This window comes from Echiichthys vipera, assembly GCF_963691815.1.
Source record: "Echiichthys vipera genome assembly, chromosome: 13".
In the NCBI taxonomy this organism is placed as follows: Eukaryota; Metazoa; Chordata; class Actinopteri; order Perciformes; family Trachinidae; genus Echiichthys; species Echiichthys vipera.
In genome coordinates this window covers 13,333,592-13,350,498 of record NC_139838.1, presented here as the reverse complement: position 1 = coordinate 13,350,498, position 16,907 = coordinate 13,333,592, and the positions used below count along the sequence as shown (strand labels likewise).

Sequence of the window (16,907 nt, the reverse complement as noted above, 5' to 3'; positions counted from 1 at the left end):
CTTCTTTTATTACAAAACAAAAAGAATAACAACTTGAACAAACTGGGAAGCTGTTCCTGTATAACATGTCCCCTACACAAGCTTGTGTCAGAACGGGGCGTAACTCTCTACCCTGTTCATGACTTATGACATCATATCAAACACACAATGGCTGCCAGTGCAACATGTGTTGACCAGTGTGTATTTACTGTGGATGTATTAATGGACAACAAACACAGTCTATCACAATGTGTAACACTCTATCAATCAGCTCCACTGCAAAAACTTTTGAACTACCACCCATATCTTTTCTTATTTTAATTTTCATCACGGCATTGCGAAGCCTATAATAATTACTATAATGATTGTAATAATTATGAAAATATATCATTGGACCCGCCAACTGTGACCTATAGCCTACACTTCCCAATGGTGGAAACAAAGTTCACTATTCACAAGTGTACTAACATTTAGAAAACTGACATTTATAGTGAAATGCACCTTTATAGTGAAATGCACCTTTATAGGACTTCATATCTATAAACATATCTATAATACTGATAATATAATATTAAAGTATAAATAAAGTACACTTATTATAGCCTACATATACAACATGCATTTGAGACAGTACATGTATTTGAAGTGAGCTGAAGTTCAGCCTGCAAATGTAGAATAAAGTAGTCGTAATGTAAGTATACTCTAGGTCTACAATGCACTTTATTTCATACACTTAATTAATTAAATGAATACACATTTAAGTGCACTATTTGTGAGTATCCTTAAATACACTTCTAATGAAGTTAAATTAAAGAGTACTTTAATAAAGCCTAGTGTAACTAAAAATATATAATTTACTCCAAATTACCACTATAAGTATTTGCAATTTAGCACCGAAGTGGAACCTAAGGGCTTTGTACACGTTTTAAAGTAGGCTAAATGTTAAACACTCTTCCTTTTTTATGTTTCATAATAATATTTCTATCGATTCTAAAATAAATAGGTTAGAAGAGCAAATGTAGACGTAGGAACTCGATGCAGTCGCTGGGACGTCCCGTTTCAGACAGACACTGAAAAGTGAGGAGAGAGAGAGGGAGAGAGAGTCTCATCATCCGCCCCGTGTCCCGTCACGTAACGTTGCCGCTGGCGTGGTTTGTCTGTCGGTCAAGCTCCGCCACCATGCTGCTGCCCCGTCCCGTCCGTCCCCTACCGGCCGGTGTCATAACCCCGCCCCCCTCAATCCCTCTCTCCGTACGGGACCGCAATGATTTAGAAGTTCAGGAATCCCACGTGACGTCACCGGGCGGGTGATGTAATGCTTCTGTAAATAGATCGTATTGTAATCTCGCTCCAGTCCAACGTGGTTCCTCTCTGGAGCGCCGCTTGTCCCCCTCTCTACTTGTAGGTAAGCCTCCGCACTTACTAACTTTCATTCACAAAAACTTTAAACTCAACAGCGAAGCGCTCGCCGGACGCGGACACACTCTGCTGAATGTATCTGCGGACGCTCATTTCTTATTTTTCTACGCTACTGGAAAGTTAACGGAGGAGGGAAGTTTTTTTGGCTTGCTGTCCCGCCGGTGAAGTCTCATCACTAGGCGGACGAGTCTATTTGGGGGGTGTGACAGCACTCTCCGTACAGCTGTGCCGGGCTTGTTTATGAGTTGGACAGGTTGCTAATACGATAGCGGTAGGAAAGGAAACTCACCGGCATGTTCCCGAGACACAGGCGGGCACTTACCGCCCGGCTTCTGGACCATTTTGCTGATCAGAACCGCTGCCTATAATTTGAGCTGAATCCAAGCCGGCGCGACTAGTTGGACATTGTTCACATTCATCCATCAAACATGGCAACTTTAAGAAGTAGTAAGTAAAGTTATTTTTTAAAAAGCTGGATATTGTCGATGATTCACAAGCACAGGTGTTTTTTTTGTTTGTTTTTTTTAAGTTGCGTATTATGTCATTCATCGTTCAGGCAGCGGGAAAAAAAAGTCTAATGATTTAGTTATCCCAAAAACATATAAAACAAGTTAAACACAGAGAAATTAATCGTTTTTTTTAAATTGGCAACACGTTGTCTGGTCCGTTGCTGGATTTGTGTATTAAGGGTGACGTCATTCCGCATTGATGTAACCGCTCTGACAGAAGGTTTTGCTGAAAATGTGCTGAGCCTGCTCATCCTTGAGCCTACAATGCTGCTGGAAGCTGTAGAAGATAATCATGATTATCACCACCTCTGTGTATTTATCTGTGAAATATCCCATAATGTAATATCATTGCTCTGAGGCTATACACCCTGTACAGTGCAGCTACTCAAACTAAACTAGTGTCTTTTTCCAACTGATTTTGTAAAGTATCTATCTGTCTATCTATCTATAATTGTGGTGTTGAAACCCGGACACTTGCTTGCTCATTCCATTTCGTAATACACACACAAACACACACGCACGCTCACACACCTATGAAGTCACCTCTACTGGAGGGGGTTGGAAAATGGGGGCTGAGGCAGGTTCAAACCTGTCAGAGTAGGAGTACAGTGCAACCCTCCCTCCGCGCCTCCCACCCTCATTCCTTCTCTCTTCCATTCATTGTGTCCTCCTCCTCCTTCTCTCTCTCTCTCTCTCTCTCTCTCTCTCTTTCTCTCTCGCTGCCACTTGCCCTTTCCATTCCCCTCTCCATCACCCTAATGTCACTCCCCAACCCTCGAGCCCCCCCCCCCACCCCCCACACTTTCCATTTCTTATGGAGCATGTACTTTACCCTCTGTCTCTCTTTCGCTCTCACTCTTTCCCATAACATCAGGACCCACTTTACTGTCTTCTCAGCGCTTTCTGCTCACACACACATACGGTTTGCTTGAAGGGAAAGCTCGTGTACACCTATGAATAAGTGTCCCACCCGATTCTCACCGCGACCATCAGAGCCTTTCGACATTTCTCGATCACCTCTCCTGCAGTTATCAGTAAACGTAGTAGTAGTAATCTACGGCAAAGAAGGAAAAGTCAAGCAAGGGTCAACCTGCTGACCTCTCTGCAAGTGTGTGACTCTTGTTTGGTGACACGCAGCTCACGGGAATGCCTGAGGCCAGGGAGTTAAAGGCGTCTTGCTTTGCTCTCAGTGGAAAATGAGGGGTCAGCAGCAGTAGCACTCTAAATAAGTCATAATTACCCCCCATGACTGGCTTAATATCTCCACTGAAGAGCTGAGTGGGTCAAGCCTGGGTTACCCCTGCATTTGGATTCATCATTATACTGTTTTCTGTTTGTGTCGACATTTTTAAGCAAGCATGTATCCTTTCAACACGCCTGTATTATTAACCAATGCCCCGATTAAAGCTTAATAGCACTCAGCACTTCACATAACAACCATGTGGCGTAAAGATCATGATGTGGTAAGGCTATAATAAGCTGGTGCTTACCTGATACTACCTGTAGTAATGTGTAATTAATAGTTAGGAAAAGCACAAACAGCTTGTATTTATTATAGCACTGATCCTAATAAAAATGACTACCTGCAATATACAACAATACTGTCGCTCTCCTGCTGGCACCAAGGAGATCATTTTCCTAGAGATAATGTTGTGTCTCTGGGAGAAACATCCATCATCTATGGCATCTACCTCATTACACATACCGCCTCCACGATAAAGACGTGGTAATAGCAAGATAACTGTGTCATTCATCCTAAGTGTGTGATTTATCTCAGGGCATTGTCTGTGTAGTTAAAATCATAGAACTACAAGTTGCCTGCTGAATAAAAATACAGAAACTGTACAGAGGGATACAGCAGTTCCCTATCTACAGTAATGTTGAGGATTCCTAATATGTTGTTCTTGCTTTATGTGTTTTGAAGGCTTGCGTATGACATGAATGACAAACAGGACAGGCTTTATGTGTGCGGCGCCCCCGGCTGCTCCCAGGTCAGTTGGATACAGTATGAGTGTGTTACACTTGCACCGTAACAGCAGTAAAGAAAAATATTTTTGCAGGAAAATGTATGATTATTATTATCAAATTAGTATATTAATACTGACAGAATAAAAAAAGTACATCATATCATAGAATTATAATAATGTAATTAAAATATTAATCATGGACACAATGTATTTTCAGACTGATAATTTTATGTTTTTCAAAATTTAAGATGAAAGATTTTATTTGTCAGGAAATGCAAGGTGCATACATTCAGGGCTGTGCTAAAAAGGCTAGTGTGTGATATAAAACTATAATAATAGTAGAAATATCAATATAATATATACATTATAAATATATTAGTCAGTCATTTATCATCTAGAGAGATAAATATTCTCAACTCACTTCAGACCACTATGACTGATGAGCCAGCTGTGAGAGGCGTCAGCTGATTTAACTGACTGTGCCGTGTAACGCAGATACATGTATCCGTCATATCTTTCTCACCCTGTCGGTGTGCTGCAGCGCTTCCAGTTAGAAGAGCATCTGATCATCCACGGACACAAGCATGAGATGTCCCTCAAGTTCTCCTCCATCAAGGTGGATACTGCTTTCACAGGTGAGAGCGCACAAAAGAAGCAAGCAACCACGTAGTGAAAAAAAACATGTTTCCAATTCTTTGTCTTCTATCCACTTAAGTCCACTTAAAGCTAATGTGGAGTTTGTATGTCCTCTTACTCTCCATAACGATAAATAATCTGTTGTTATTATTTTGTTTTTCTATTCATTTTTTAACTACTTATTTAGCAATGACCTCTTTTCAGGATCAGTGCTTGATGACAAAATGTTGACGTTATACAGTATGAAATCAGATAACCTCGATACAGGCTTCCTTCCCTCACATGGTCTGTGCTGTGAAACAGAGCTGCTCATGTTGCAACACGTACATTAGACTTCATCAGACTAGACCGAACATACTGATAACGCCATCAGTGAAGACCGACGTTGATTTAAAAACACAGTACTGTGTGCAGGGTTCAGCACAACCCGTCTTGATATTTTACTGTTTATTTGTTTTTTTTGGAAAATATATCCCAAGATATTAGAGAACCAGAGGATGATGTGAAAATGAGTTGATGACTGACATCATTTTAATTTTGTAAAATCTTCCTCTTCCAATGCTTAAATTTTTCAAATGCTAATTTCTTCCCCATGAGTTGATATTGAAGAGCTTCTTACTGCTTACCCGAAGATAATTGAATTATCATTGGGATGTAGTGGGCAGTTGTGTCCAATGATAGTGTAAATGCTGTTATAGATGCTTTTTGTAATCGCAAAAATAAGAATTAGAGGGGAAAAAGGCTTTCATAAAGTAAAAAACCATAGTCAAAATATATGTGTGCACCACATGCAACAACAAATTATTAATGCTGTAGCCCTTTCTGCGCTGAGACATTTAATAAAACAGGTTAACAGCTATTTAAATGCAAAAGAGACTTGTTTTTTTCCCCCAATATTACTAATTCAGTTGTATGCCACAGCTTTAATATCACGTGTAATACCCTACAATATATGGTGAGTAGATTCGCCAGCCACAACCGCAGTCATGGCCAGAACACTTGTCACGTGACAATGTCTGTAACCATAGAAACAGCTGTCCATATGGACATAAACATGAGCATGGCATCTAAACTCTGCAGTCTTTTCCATTGCGTGTCAGTCTGTCTGTCTCTCTGTCCTGCAGCCTGTCACGCCTCCTTCAGGAAATCTCATGTCAAAACAAAGAGCCCAACTGACCTTTGACCCCTGCCTGTTTAGAAGGCTCAGAGAGACAGACTGATGTTATCACAGAGAAAGACAGAGAGCACGGCTGAGAGGAGACTTGTTCCTCTTCTTGGCATTACAGCTCGGATGACAGTCGATTTAGAAAGTGGCAGAGACAATTGCGGCAAAAGGGTGGTGATACATGAATGAATACTGATTTTTGAAACTTTTCATGTGCGTGTATTTTTATGTAACACTTCCAGACCAGACTCCGACGCCAACTCGATTTTTGCAGAACTGTGAGGAGGTGGGTCTGTTCAAGGAGATAGAGGAAGAGTTTCTTCAAGCACAAGAAGAGGAAAAGAGCAAACAGGTACATTCCAGTTTCTATTTCTTTCTCTGGCTGAGGTTAGCCTAAAAAGGAATAGAAAGCAAAAAATCAAGCTGCCAATACTTACTTATTTCTGATAGGTTGTGAGGTCTGTCAGGTTAGCATTTTGAATGACACTTGAGTGTGAGGGAGATAAAAGCAGTCAGACCCAATTAGACGACCGCAGATATCTGACCTGCTGCAAGGAAAGACACACCAGGCGATCACATTCTTCCCTGTAAATTAAACAGTTGGACGTCAAACACACAAGCACGTGGACATATACGTAAACAAGCATGCATGCATACACGCACACGCACACAGACACACACACACACACACACAGACACACACACACACACACACACACACACACACACACACACACACAAACATCAAAATCCCCACAGATCACAGAGAAACACACTGACTGAAACTAGATTCTGCAAGTTCATTATTGCTCCCCGATGATTGTTGCCGACACTTCTCCCCACAGACACTTTCTCATAATGGGCTGTCCTGTATGAACCAGCAGCAGCAGCTCAAATCCCAGCTTCAGCACCCACATCCCCAGGCACCGCTGCACCATCCTCACACCCATCCCCTGCAGCACCCTCAGTCTCATGGCCCCATGATGGGCCCCAGCTGCAGCCTGGCCGCCCAGCAAGCTCTGTCCTCCTCGCAGTCCGGATCAGTCATCACCCAGGCTCCTTCCACCCTCACACACTCAGGGTGAGTGCGGCACACATGCAGACCTGAAAAGGCATCTGACTGTACACGTTCCAGTATAGGTTTTACTATTTATTTTAACACTTATTCCATTCACACACACACACATACACACACATTTCCTTTTAAATTTGCCTTTTCACACTCTTTCTTTCTTCCTCTCCTTCACCCTGTCTCGCCCATCCTGTTTTTGGATGTATTATAACTCATTCTGTCCAGCACAGACTGCACTAATGAACTGAGAGAAAGGAGGGGGGGGGGATCAAACATCAACTTACTGAGAGAACAAAGTCATAGCAAAACAGATGAGAGGAGAACCGCTGCACAACACCCACTCAAACCCACTTACACTACCCGCCCCACCACCCAAATACTGCTTCTGTTATGTCTGTGGAGACTGGAGTCTCTCAGCGCCTGTGCAGCTTCCATGGCTCCCTGGTTATCACCCAGTTCAACAGACAGATTAGAGGAGTTCCTGTCTTTCATCTGACCAGCTCCCAGCAGCTGCTTTCCCTCTTCCTGACAATTCAACTTTGGATTTGGATTTATGTCACCTGAATATCTCATACATTTATACTGGGGGTTTAATGAGCAATGAGCACACCGATTTTACTTGGTGCATGCTGTGTAACAAAAAAATCATAGAGTTATTTAGGGCATGTCAAATTCAGATGTATTCAATTATTCACTGAATAAAATTCCATATGGCTTTAGGCAATGAAAATCATAACATTATGGCTGATAATACAAGCAGCTCTTTAATTGTAAATATGAATATTTATGTTACATGTGCAACATTTATCCATTTCACAGTTTGAATGTGCAAATTTTATAATTGGTAAATATCTGAATATTTTTACTGTCAATGACAGTGTCAACATGACTGTGGCTGGATTATATATATGTCTATATGTTAAGTTGTTATTTTTAATGTTATTAATGTTTAGATACTGACAAGTTATGTTCCTTTTTTAAAAAATCCTATAAAAGAGAACAAAACAAAAATACAGTGAATGCTCCGTTACATTTTTTTTCTCAAATGCTTAGGCTTGAAATAATACTTATACAACTTATATACAACTTTAATTAATTGCTTACACTTCCTTCAGCACTTCCCTTTTCACTGCCAGTTACTTTCGCTAATTGTTATTCAGCTGGCAACTTCTTTCTGTTTTAACTATTTAAAATGATGCAAGGGCATTTTTTTCCAGAAAACTTAACAACTTATGTCGCACATCAGCATGTACCCCAATTGTGAAAAATACAGTCATTTAACTGACCAGAAATGGTTTAAAAATGTAAGATTAATAAAATCAAAACTATTATCTTGTATTTAATTAGTTCTTATTGTTTTTTTAATCGCTCTTAGTCGCCCAAACTCTGTGTCCCCTGTAGGCATGCCTTTTAAAGACGTAACAAAAGTTTGGATGATATGATATGATGATTTAATTTGGTCTTATTTTAGCTATTGTGGGCTACTCCGTAAAATAGGGCAAATGAGCTGTTGCTCGGGCAACTTAATCCCACTAACTTAACTTTGTGCACATCCCTGCTTTGGCAAGTGATTGTTGAACAGTGTATGCCTTTATCGAAGGATAGACAGGAAAGACAGGAAAAAGGGGAGAGAGATAGAGAATGACATCACCCGGAAGCTTCTTTTCTCTTAATACTTCAAAGACAGACAGCCAGTCTTACAAAAATAAAAGCCTTCTGATTTCTGCAACACACATATATCTCTGCCAACCAAGGTACCAAAAGTAGTAAATGACATAGTAAGCTCCAAACATCTGTCCAGGACCAGCCAGACGGGACAGGACAGGACAGTGAGTGAGTTGAAAGTCGATTATGGGACATAAATCAGTGCCAGCTGAATCCAGACAGCATGTTAGTCAGTGAAACCAGTAAAGTGTTGCAAAATCAACCATGGATTGTGTGTCTGACTGTTTCTCCTCATGTTTACGACCGGTTTCCATAGCGACCTGGTCTTTGAGTGTCTGGCTGTTGGCCCGGTAGAACTGTTGTGGTTACGTTAGGAAATGCTGTTTTGTTTTGTCTGTACTTTGTTGTACGTTGAACGGGCCGCATAACCCAGATTCAGTGATGACATCATTGCCGATGACTTCAGCGCGGCCACGGAGGCCCACGCTGTCGGATTGGCCGAGAGCCCGAGCTGTTAGGTCAGCACATGGCACCCCGGGTCTCTACATCCCCCGCTGTGATCCCAGAGCTTCTCTCCTCCCTCTCAAGCTGTTACTTTTTTCCATATCTCTGTTTTCTTTCACTTTTTTCACCTCGTAGTTTCCATCATCGTAGCTTCAGCTCAAACCTCTGTTCATGCCTTCTTGCCCACATACAATAACATTTAGATTTTCTTGTTTTCATTCAGCTGATGCTTTAATCCAAATTTTAAGTGTTGGTTTACCCAAATCACAAAACACTATATTTTCTCACTTACTCAGGAGTTTGTAGCTATGACAGTTTAGGTTTCACATGCTCACATTTCCACCTGTAAGATTTATTCCTCCGCCCACTGCTGCAAGATCTGAGTGACACCAAATAGCCCAGTAAGAACCGTTCTTCCCCCCTTATTTCTCCAGTCGAATGTGGTGACTTTTTTTTTTTTTCAAATAACATGCACGAAGCTTCACGACAAATGTACCTGCATCTACACAACAGTTACCACTATCAGTAAGCTTGTATTAGTGTGATGTATTAGTTTTTTTAGTTTGAGCTTTTTTATGCATTATTTCTTAGTACAGCTGAACATTGCCAGGAAATAGTGAGGAGAGGGGGTGACATGCAACAAAGGGAGTGCTGTAGTGTGTTTAAGATGTATTTCTTTGTACTTAAAAAGTATACTTTTCATAGTACTCAAGGACTAATTGAGTACACTTGAATCATTGAAAAATTACTGGATCATTTGAAAACGGAAACGACTCTTTCCAGAAACAGATGTCCCTATTATTCTGGATAATCCACAGAACAATAGTCTTCACAGGGATTATTTTATTTGGCAGGAAGTAGTATCAATGAAAACTGTACACAGAGAGGTCTGTGGATTATCCAGAGTAACTAGTATATTGTTTCTGAAAAGAGATCACAAAATGTAAATTTTGTAATGTTTTGAGTACCCCAAACCAAATTATAATCACCTCCAACATATTGGAATCAAGGCAGAAATCTCTTAAAGAAAACAGGACACATATCTGTCAGGGTATGTCAGAAAATGTGTTTTAACCCAATTTTGGAATAACTGAGTCAGTTCAAGCATCCATTTATTCCATATTGACCTTTTCTGATGTGAGTCTGATCTATCTCAGCCTCACCTGCATCTACCATTAGAGCTATAAATGTTTCAACTTGAACCTCTCTCTGAACTGGATTAGTGAAACTTTAGCTGTGGCTAGCTCTCTGGCATGACTCGTCTCTCTCTCTCTCTGTGGCTGACCACAGGCCAGTTCCCGGGCCGCTCTCCTCCCTCCTCCACATGCGGAACAGACACAGACAACCGCTGCCAGCCTCCTTACCTGGCACCCTGCCAGACCCCGCCATGCAAGGGGCATCTGCTCAGCACATGCCCGTAAGTACGGGAGACTCACACACATTTGCATTCAGACACGCGTGCATTATGATTTATACAACCAGTCCAGTTGTTTTTGACTGAAATTGCTTTGAGGATAACGATGACCTGGACGAATGAGAACATTCACAGGATTATGATTTATAGATGCAGCCATAGTGGCCAAAGTGGTCAAGATCCACGAGTTAGAAATATTCATGGCCGACAGAAAAATCCACTTCAATCTCATGTATGAATTAATCAAAAGTGTCAAACTCCAAATGGATGTGACCTTGTGAGGAACTCTTTATACCTGAAGTTATGTATCTGCTATAGCTTTTCCTTGTCACGGCTGAAAGGTTATTTTTGTGTAAATGTCTTTTTTTATTCAGATAGAGAAGCAAATGTCTTGTATGGGCATACCAGGTCCTGTACACAACCCCTCCTGTTCCTCGCCTCAGGTACTGACTAGTCAGATACTTCCTTATTCCTTTCTCCTCCATAACATTATACTTTAATAATGACTGTCTGTATGCACGCACCATATATTACAAATCATGACAACACTAAGTACAGCTGGAAACATATACTTATCTTTATCTAACTATCTTTCTATCTATTTCTGTAAATGTATATACATGATCCATATATCCATATATATATATATATATATATATATATATATATATGTATATATATATATATATATATATATGTATATATATATATATATATACAATTGTAATATAAATTCAATATAAATTGAAGTATATTTATAGATAGATAGATAGATAGATAGATAGATAGATAGATAGATAGATAGATAGATAGATAGATAGATAGATAGATCGGATCATGTTAATTAGTGATCTAACGAGGGGCTGGTCAATTTTGGACAGAATCAGGCTAGCTCTTCAGTTTTTGGCAGATGTCCAGTCTTTGTGCTAAGCTAAGCTAACAGTCTGCTGGCTGTAGCTTCATACAGTATTGGTCTTAACAGACCAATATAAGCCGTAGCAATCTCATGATATCATTCTTTGCCAGAAAGCAACTTTAAACTTTTTCATGATTTCACTATTATCAATTCTATTCTTGAAATTAAAGCCACAAAAGACATATTCTGCCTTTGGCCTATTCTTTTCTAATCAGGATAGACAGGAAACAGAGTGTAATTCTACACTTTAACACACATACACACAGGTCCGCACCACGGGAAGTCACAATCTACATGTTCTCCCTGGCTTTTTAGGTTGTTTTATTTTCCTTGTGTCGACACACTCTGCATCTCTCCCCTTGTAAATTTTACATTTCCTCTTTCTAGGTGCATGTTGTATGAATTGTTAAATACGTGTGCTATCAAAAGCAACTTCAAAGGGAAAACTGTGAAATCGCCCTGCATCTACACACACACACACACACACACACACACACACACACACACACACACACACACACACACACACACACACACACACACACACACACACACACACACACACACACACACACACACACACACACACACACACACACACACACACACACACACACACACACACACACACAAAGGTTATGACTTGGTTATGTGCAGAGCTTGTATATAGAGTGGCAAATGAAAAATGGTTTCAGGTTTCAGAGCCACTCACAGGTCGCAGGTTCAAATCTGAACCTCTCCTCGTTGAACACACACACACACAATCACACATACACAGACACACACACACTTCTTCTCCAGAACGATTTAATTTTATTCTATTGTAATTTAGTCTTGTCAGGTGTTGTGTTTTGCATCTCTGAGGTGTGAAACGGGACTCTGCTTCAGTAAAACCACAGAAGGCATATTAACATGCCTCTGTCATACAGTAAACTCCACACTCAGCTGAAGTGGAAAAGTAAACGTTTAACAAGTGGATCAGTGTTCCATGTACAGTTCTGTGTCTTCATTCACTGATCCCTCCAGACAGAAATATCAACGTGGTGTGTCATCCAGGCCAAGGAGACCCATGATGTAATCACAGGCCCCAGTGTCAGGGTGTTTCTATGTAGTAAACAGAGCTGAAATACTCGTGTCCCGTCCTGTTTGGTGTGTGTGTTGCTGTGCGTGTGTTTGACTGGCAGCCTGGCTGGCTGGCAAAGCTGGCACAGACAGCTCGGTGACCTCATCCCTTGGCACCCGATAAATGTGCTCCCTTTTTTCATCGTTGAATGGTTGAAGGGGGGGAAAAAAAATCTGCTTCTTCTCTTAAAGAAATATTGTGTAACAGGGAACAGATAGCAATATTGCGTGTGGGGGGGGGGGGGGGGTGATGTCATCCTCTAAACATGATCTCTCTCTCTCTCTCTCTCTCTCTCTCTCTCTCTCTCTCTCTCTCTCTCTCTCTGATGAGGTTTAATTTAGCTCTTACAGTCTGTTTAGTCAGATGATACGCAGGAATGTTAAAGTGTGAAGGTATCAAGCTGCAGACTGCCGCATTTATTGGAATACATTTACCCTCTTATCTACAGTTGTTTTCACGCTTGTGGATAATTAGGAGAAAAGGCGATGATAGGTGTGGGAGTCTGTGGGTGAGAGCAGTAATTAATTTGAGATATTCTGCCACGTATGGGTAGGACACTGTGGGCTGCTACGGCTTGTTTGACCTGAAGTGACCTGTAGGTTAGGTAGCGTATCTGCTGTTACCAATTTAGGCGATGTTGGGGGTCAAACAGACCCCACCCAGTATGAGAGAGATGGAAAATGTCTTCATATAGCCTATAGTATTTAGTTTAATAATCCTGCGGAGAACACAGTGACAGTAATAGGCCGTACTTTAACCTACTGTATGTGAAATCTACGTTTATTTGGTCAATTGTGTTTCATATCAGGATACTTAGAAAACAGGGGATTTAGTTTTTTTTTTTTTTAGGGTTTTAGTTGTTTCACTTTACTCTTGTTAAAGGTGAAATTAAAAGTTATACATATTAATGTGGTAAATTTTACAAGCTATACTTTAATAAAGTACTAAAGCTGGCTTAAATATGTCACATGTTCCCGTACAATCTCACCCAGGGGACTTAAACAAGTACTGATTGTCTCCAGTATATGAGATAGCTTTTTTTCTAAATATAGCCATACATTTTGTGAATGATTTAAAGGGAGACATTACAGGAGATAAATCAGAATATACTGTCAACAGCCATTACAAAAATCCATTTTCATCATGTTTTTAGGAATCAAATGTTATATAAATCAGGCTCTGAATGAAAAATGAACAAAGGCCTCTGTAAACACCTTCAGAATACAGATAGGAATGAAACTGGAAGGTTTGGCGTATGCTGAGTGAGAATAAACTAATTTTGAGAAAACAGCCCTAAAATGTATATATTATAAAATTCCAACATTTTACAAGACTGTGAATAGCGTTAAAAACGTACCCCCAGTCACAGTATGACAATTCTATTTTTCTATTATTGGCCTCTGAAGTTACAACAAACTCAATTAGGACACCCTCTCTATACAGTCGCCAGTTGTTCAGGTTTAATGTTGAAGAGTATGGGCAAGTAGAGTAGGGTAAAGGGCTTTGAGGAGGTCGGCTTTGTAAAGAAAAAGCATCTTGATCCAAGCTATACAAGTGTTGCCATATCCAGTCTTCTCAGTGCTTTAAAAAGATAAGTTAATTGTATACGTCTGTTGTCCTTTTTTTGTGTTCCAGTTATATAATGGCCATGTCAGAAGTCTTTTCTTTCTCAAAATACAAATGGTCATAGTACAACATATATTAGAAAATGTTTCAATGGGGCAATAAAACTGTAGTCAGCTGGACCAAGGGCATCTTTGCCCTTCTTCAATGTGTTTTTAGTGTGTTTGTCCATAGACTCCTTAATTATTGTCAGTACAATGGTGTTAAAATCAGATCAGATTAAATTAAATGCCATTAAATTGAAATGAATCGATACACAAAAGACTTTCACTGATGTTTAGCGACTAAATTTAAAAAATGACTTACAATAACCTACTCCTATCCAGTGTCACCGATGGCTTGGCTTGAGATCACTCATAGTCCTATGTCCTCCTATACCAGGTTCACTGGCCTTTGAGATATTTGAGAGTTGAAATTGGTTGTCTGTAACGTTCCTAGAGGCCATAGTAAACTCAGAAGGAATGCGCCATTTAAATGAGAGGATGTGAAAATATACAAGTTATAATGAGAGTGTCAATTACTGAGGCTCCACTGTGTTTATCTTTCATAAAGAAATGTGGGATTAGAACTGACTCACAGCCTTTTCAATCGGAGAAAATACCGTAGATGACGGGGGCACATGAAATGAAATCACAGCTGACAACATAATACTTTTTATGCAATTTGAAGTGCATCACATGAATACTTATATATTCCTGTTCTTTTTATCTCCGTGCAGAGGTCCAAACAGACGCTGGGCCATCATTTCCAACAGCACCACCCAGCAATGGTCGGCATCAACAACCCTGTGACATCCATGGGTCACATGATGGAGATGATGTCACAGCGTCATCAGGCACCTTCACTACAACACCACCATCATCCTCATCAACCGCAGCTTGCGGCTCCACCCCTCACCTTCCAACAGAGATGCCATGCTCCGCCTCCGCAACATCTGGGAAGCACCCACAGCCACCACATTCAGGCTCACCAAGCGCCGCCTCCCCATCTGCACCAGGGTTCGCCTCCTGCACCTCCCCTATCTGTTCAAGCACAGGTACGGAGGATTTAGCTCAGTGATGATACACCTGACTTTATATTTCTGCATGCATGTGCAGTGAGGTTACTTTAAAATGTTTTTTGTTGTTGTTGTTGTTTGCAGTTATCACCAGTTGCGCAGCAGATGCAGCCCTCCCCTCCATTCCACTCTCAGCATACGGTGCAGGCAGGTGGTAGCTGCAGCAGTGGTAGTGGAGGCGGTGGCAACCGACGCAGGAGGACATCAGAGCAGGACCCTGACGAGCGCAGGCAAAAGTTTCTGGAGCGTAACCGGGCCGCAGCCACCCGCTGCCGACAGAAGAGGAAAGTGTGGGTGTCGTCACTGGAGAAGAAAGCCGAAGAGTTGACGCATACGAACCTGCAGCTACAGGTGGGACAAGCTCTGTACACACAAATACACACAGTCTACACTTCGGAAATACTAAGTGTCTCCTTTGTACGTTTCCAGAACGAGGTGACGTCATTGAGGTCAGAGGTGGGTCAACTGAAGCAGATTCTGCTCACCCACAAGGACTGTCCTGTCACTGCCCGGCAGAGAGAGACACAGGGGTACCCTAGTGAGTAAAAACCCCGTACCCCGCCTGCACCCCCCCTCTCTTGATATCTCACCAGCTTTTCCAGATGCCTGACACCAATCCTCTCCATCCACCACTGAGGGTAGAATTCAGATGCCTTAAACCTTGTACGTACACATAAAGGAATACCCCCATGGTTACAATTGGTCTTCTCCTCAGCACAAACAGGGACCTTAAACTGTATCTCCAGGAGTGCAACTTAACAGCACTTAAGGATCAACCCCCCCCCCCCCCCCCCCAAATATTGGCACATGCACTTATATTCCTATGGAAAGCCAATCAGGGGAAAGCACTGCACTCGTAACTCTCAATTTAAAAAGGAATACATTTTTTTAATTTCCATTTTCATGAACCAGACCTTGACGGTATTTGGAATGTCCATCTCGCACTCCAGGCAGGCTAAAGTTAATGTTCAACAATAACAATAAACCTGTATGTGACCTAAAAGGAAAGACATTGAAAAAAAAATACTGCACCTTGTGGCTTAAATGAAAGCAACCATTACGTTTTAAGCGTTGAGCTTCAGAGAACAAAGATGGATGCAATATTGGCATGTGTTACTTTCGTATATTTCTATTGTTGTCTTTTTACCTGTATGTACAGTATTCATTTGTTAAAATAAAAGAGATATTTTCCTTTAATCTGAGCTGTAGTGGCTTTTTATTCATTTTGCATGCATATGCTCACGAACCCCCGCTCACGCGACGGACATTCCGCACAGGATCTTGACTGCTGTCTGCATAATGAAATTGCCTCCTCCGAGATATTAAAGCTTCACTCTATTATACTCTGTGACTTTGATTGACAGCTGTCTCTGTGTCCAGCTGCAGGGGTGAGCCCGGGAGGAAGCCCCACCCCTGTAGGTCCTGGTTCTCATCTGCAGGCCGTCCAACACAACAGCATCTCCACCTCCTCGACAGCTGGAGGCGACACAGGGCACGACCCCAAGCCCGGACGCTAGCCGTCACCATATAGGGTGGGGGGGGGGGGTTGGACTGGATAGCTGAATCTAGACTAAATTATCTTTTTGTGGCACTAAAGTCTCACTCAGCTGTGTGTCTCTTTACATTGTAAATGAAATACTGAACTGGATAGGTGAATTTTAAATCCATGTGAACACTGAGGTATTTTGTCAACACTATTATCCTATTTTCTGGTCAGACAGGAGACCAGAACCACATACTGATACATTTCCATAGCAGGTGCAAAAAAAATGACTTGTTAAAGAACTGTGATGATACATGGCAACTGGATCCTGTGTTTATTCAGAAAATGTTTCTGTTCACAGCAATCTAACCTTTG

The 16,907-nt window shown here is 41.2% G+C and overlaps 1 protein-coding gene across 2 annotated transcripts; it reads left to right on the top strand.

Annotated features, from left to right (window-relative positions):
* Window positions 1-1,354: 1,354 nt before the first annotated feature.
* creb5a (cAMP responsive element binding protein 5a) lies at window positions 1,355-16,566 on the top strand (the record flags this gene model as incomplete). Of its 2 annotated transcripts, none has more annotated exons than XM_083926057.1 (11): window positions 1,355-1,384; window positions 3,832-3,898; window positions 4,416-4,509; window positions 5,918-6,027; window positions 6,521-6,756; window positions 10,207-10,333; window positions 10,705-10,773; window positions 14,711-15,028; window positions 15,134-15,400; window positions 15,479-15,587; window positions 16,430-16,566. In XM_083926057.1, the coding sequence occupies exons 2-11, from the start codon at window positions 3,845-3,847 to the stop codon at window positions 16,564-16,566; spliced, it is 1,521 nt and encodes a 506-aa protein (XP_083782183.1). In that variant the 5' UTR covers window positions 1,355-1,384; window positions 3,832-3,844. The 2 variants fall into 2 exon arrangements, with proteins under 2 accessions (XP_083782183.1, XP_083782182.1); XM_083926056.1 differs by lacking the exon at window positions 1,355-1,384 and adding an exon at window positions 1,689-1,845.
* Between the last annotated feature and the right edge of the window lie 341 nt (window positions 16,567-16,907).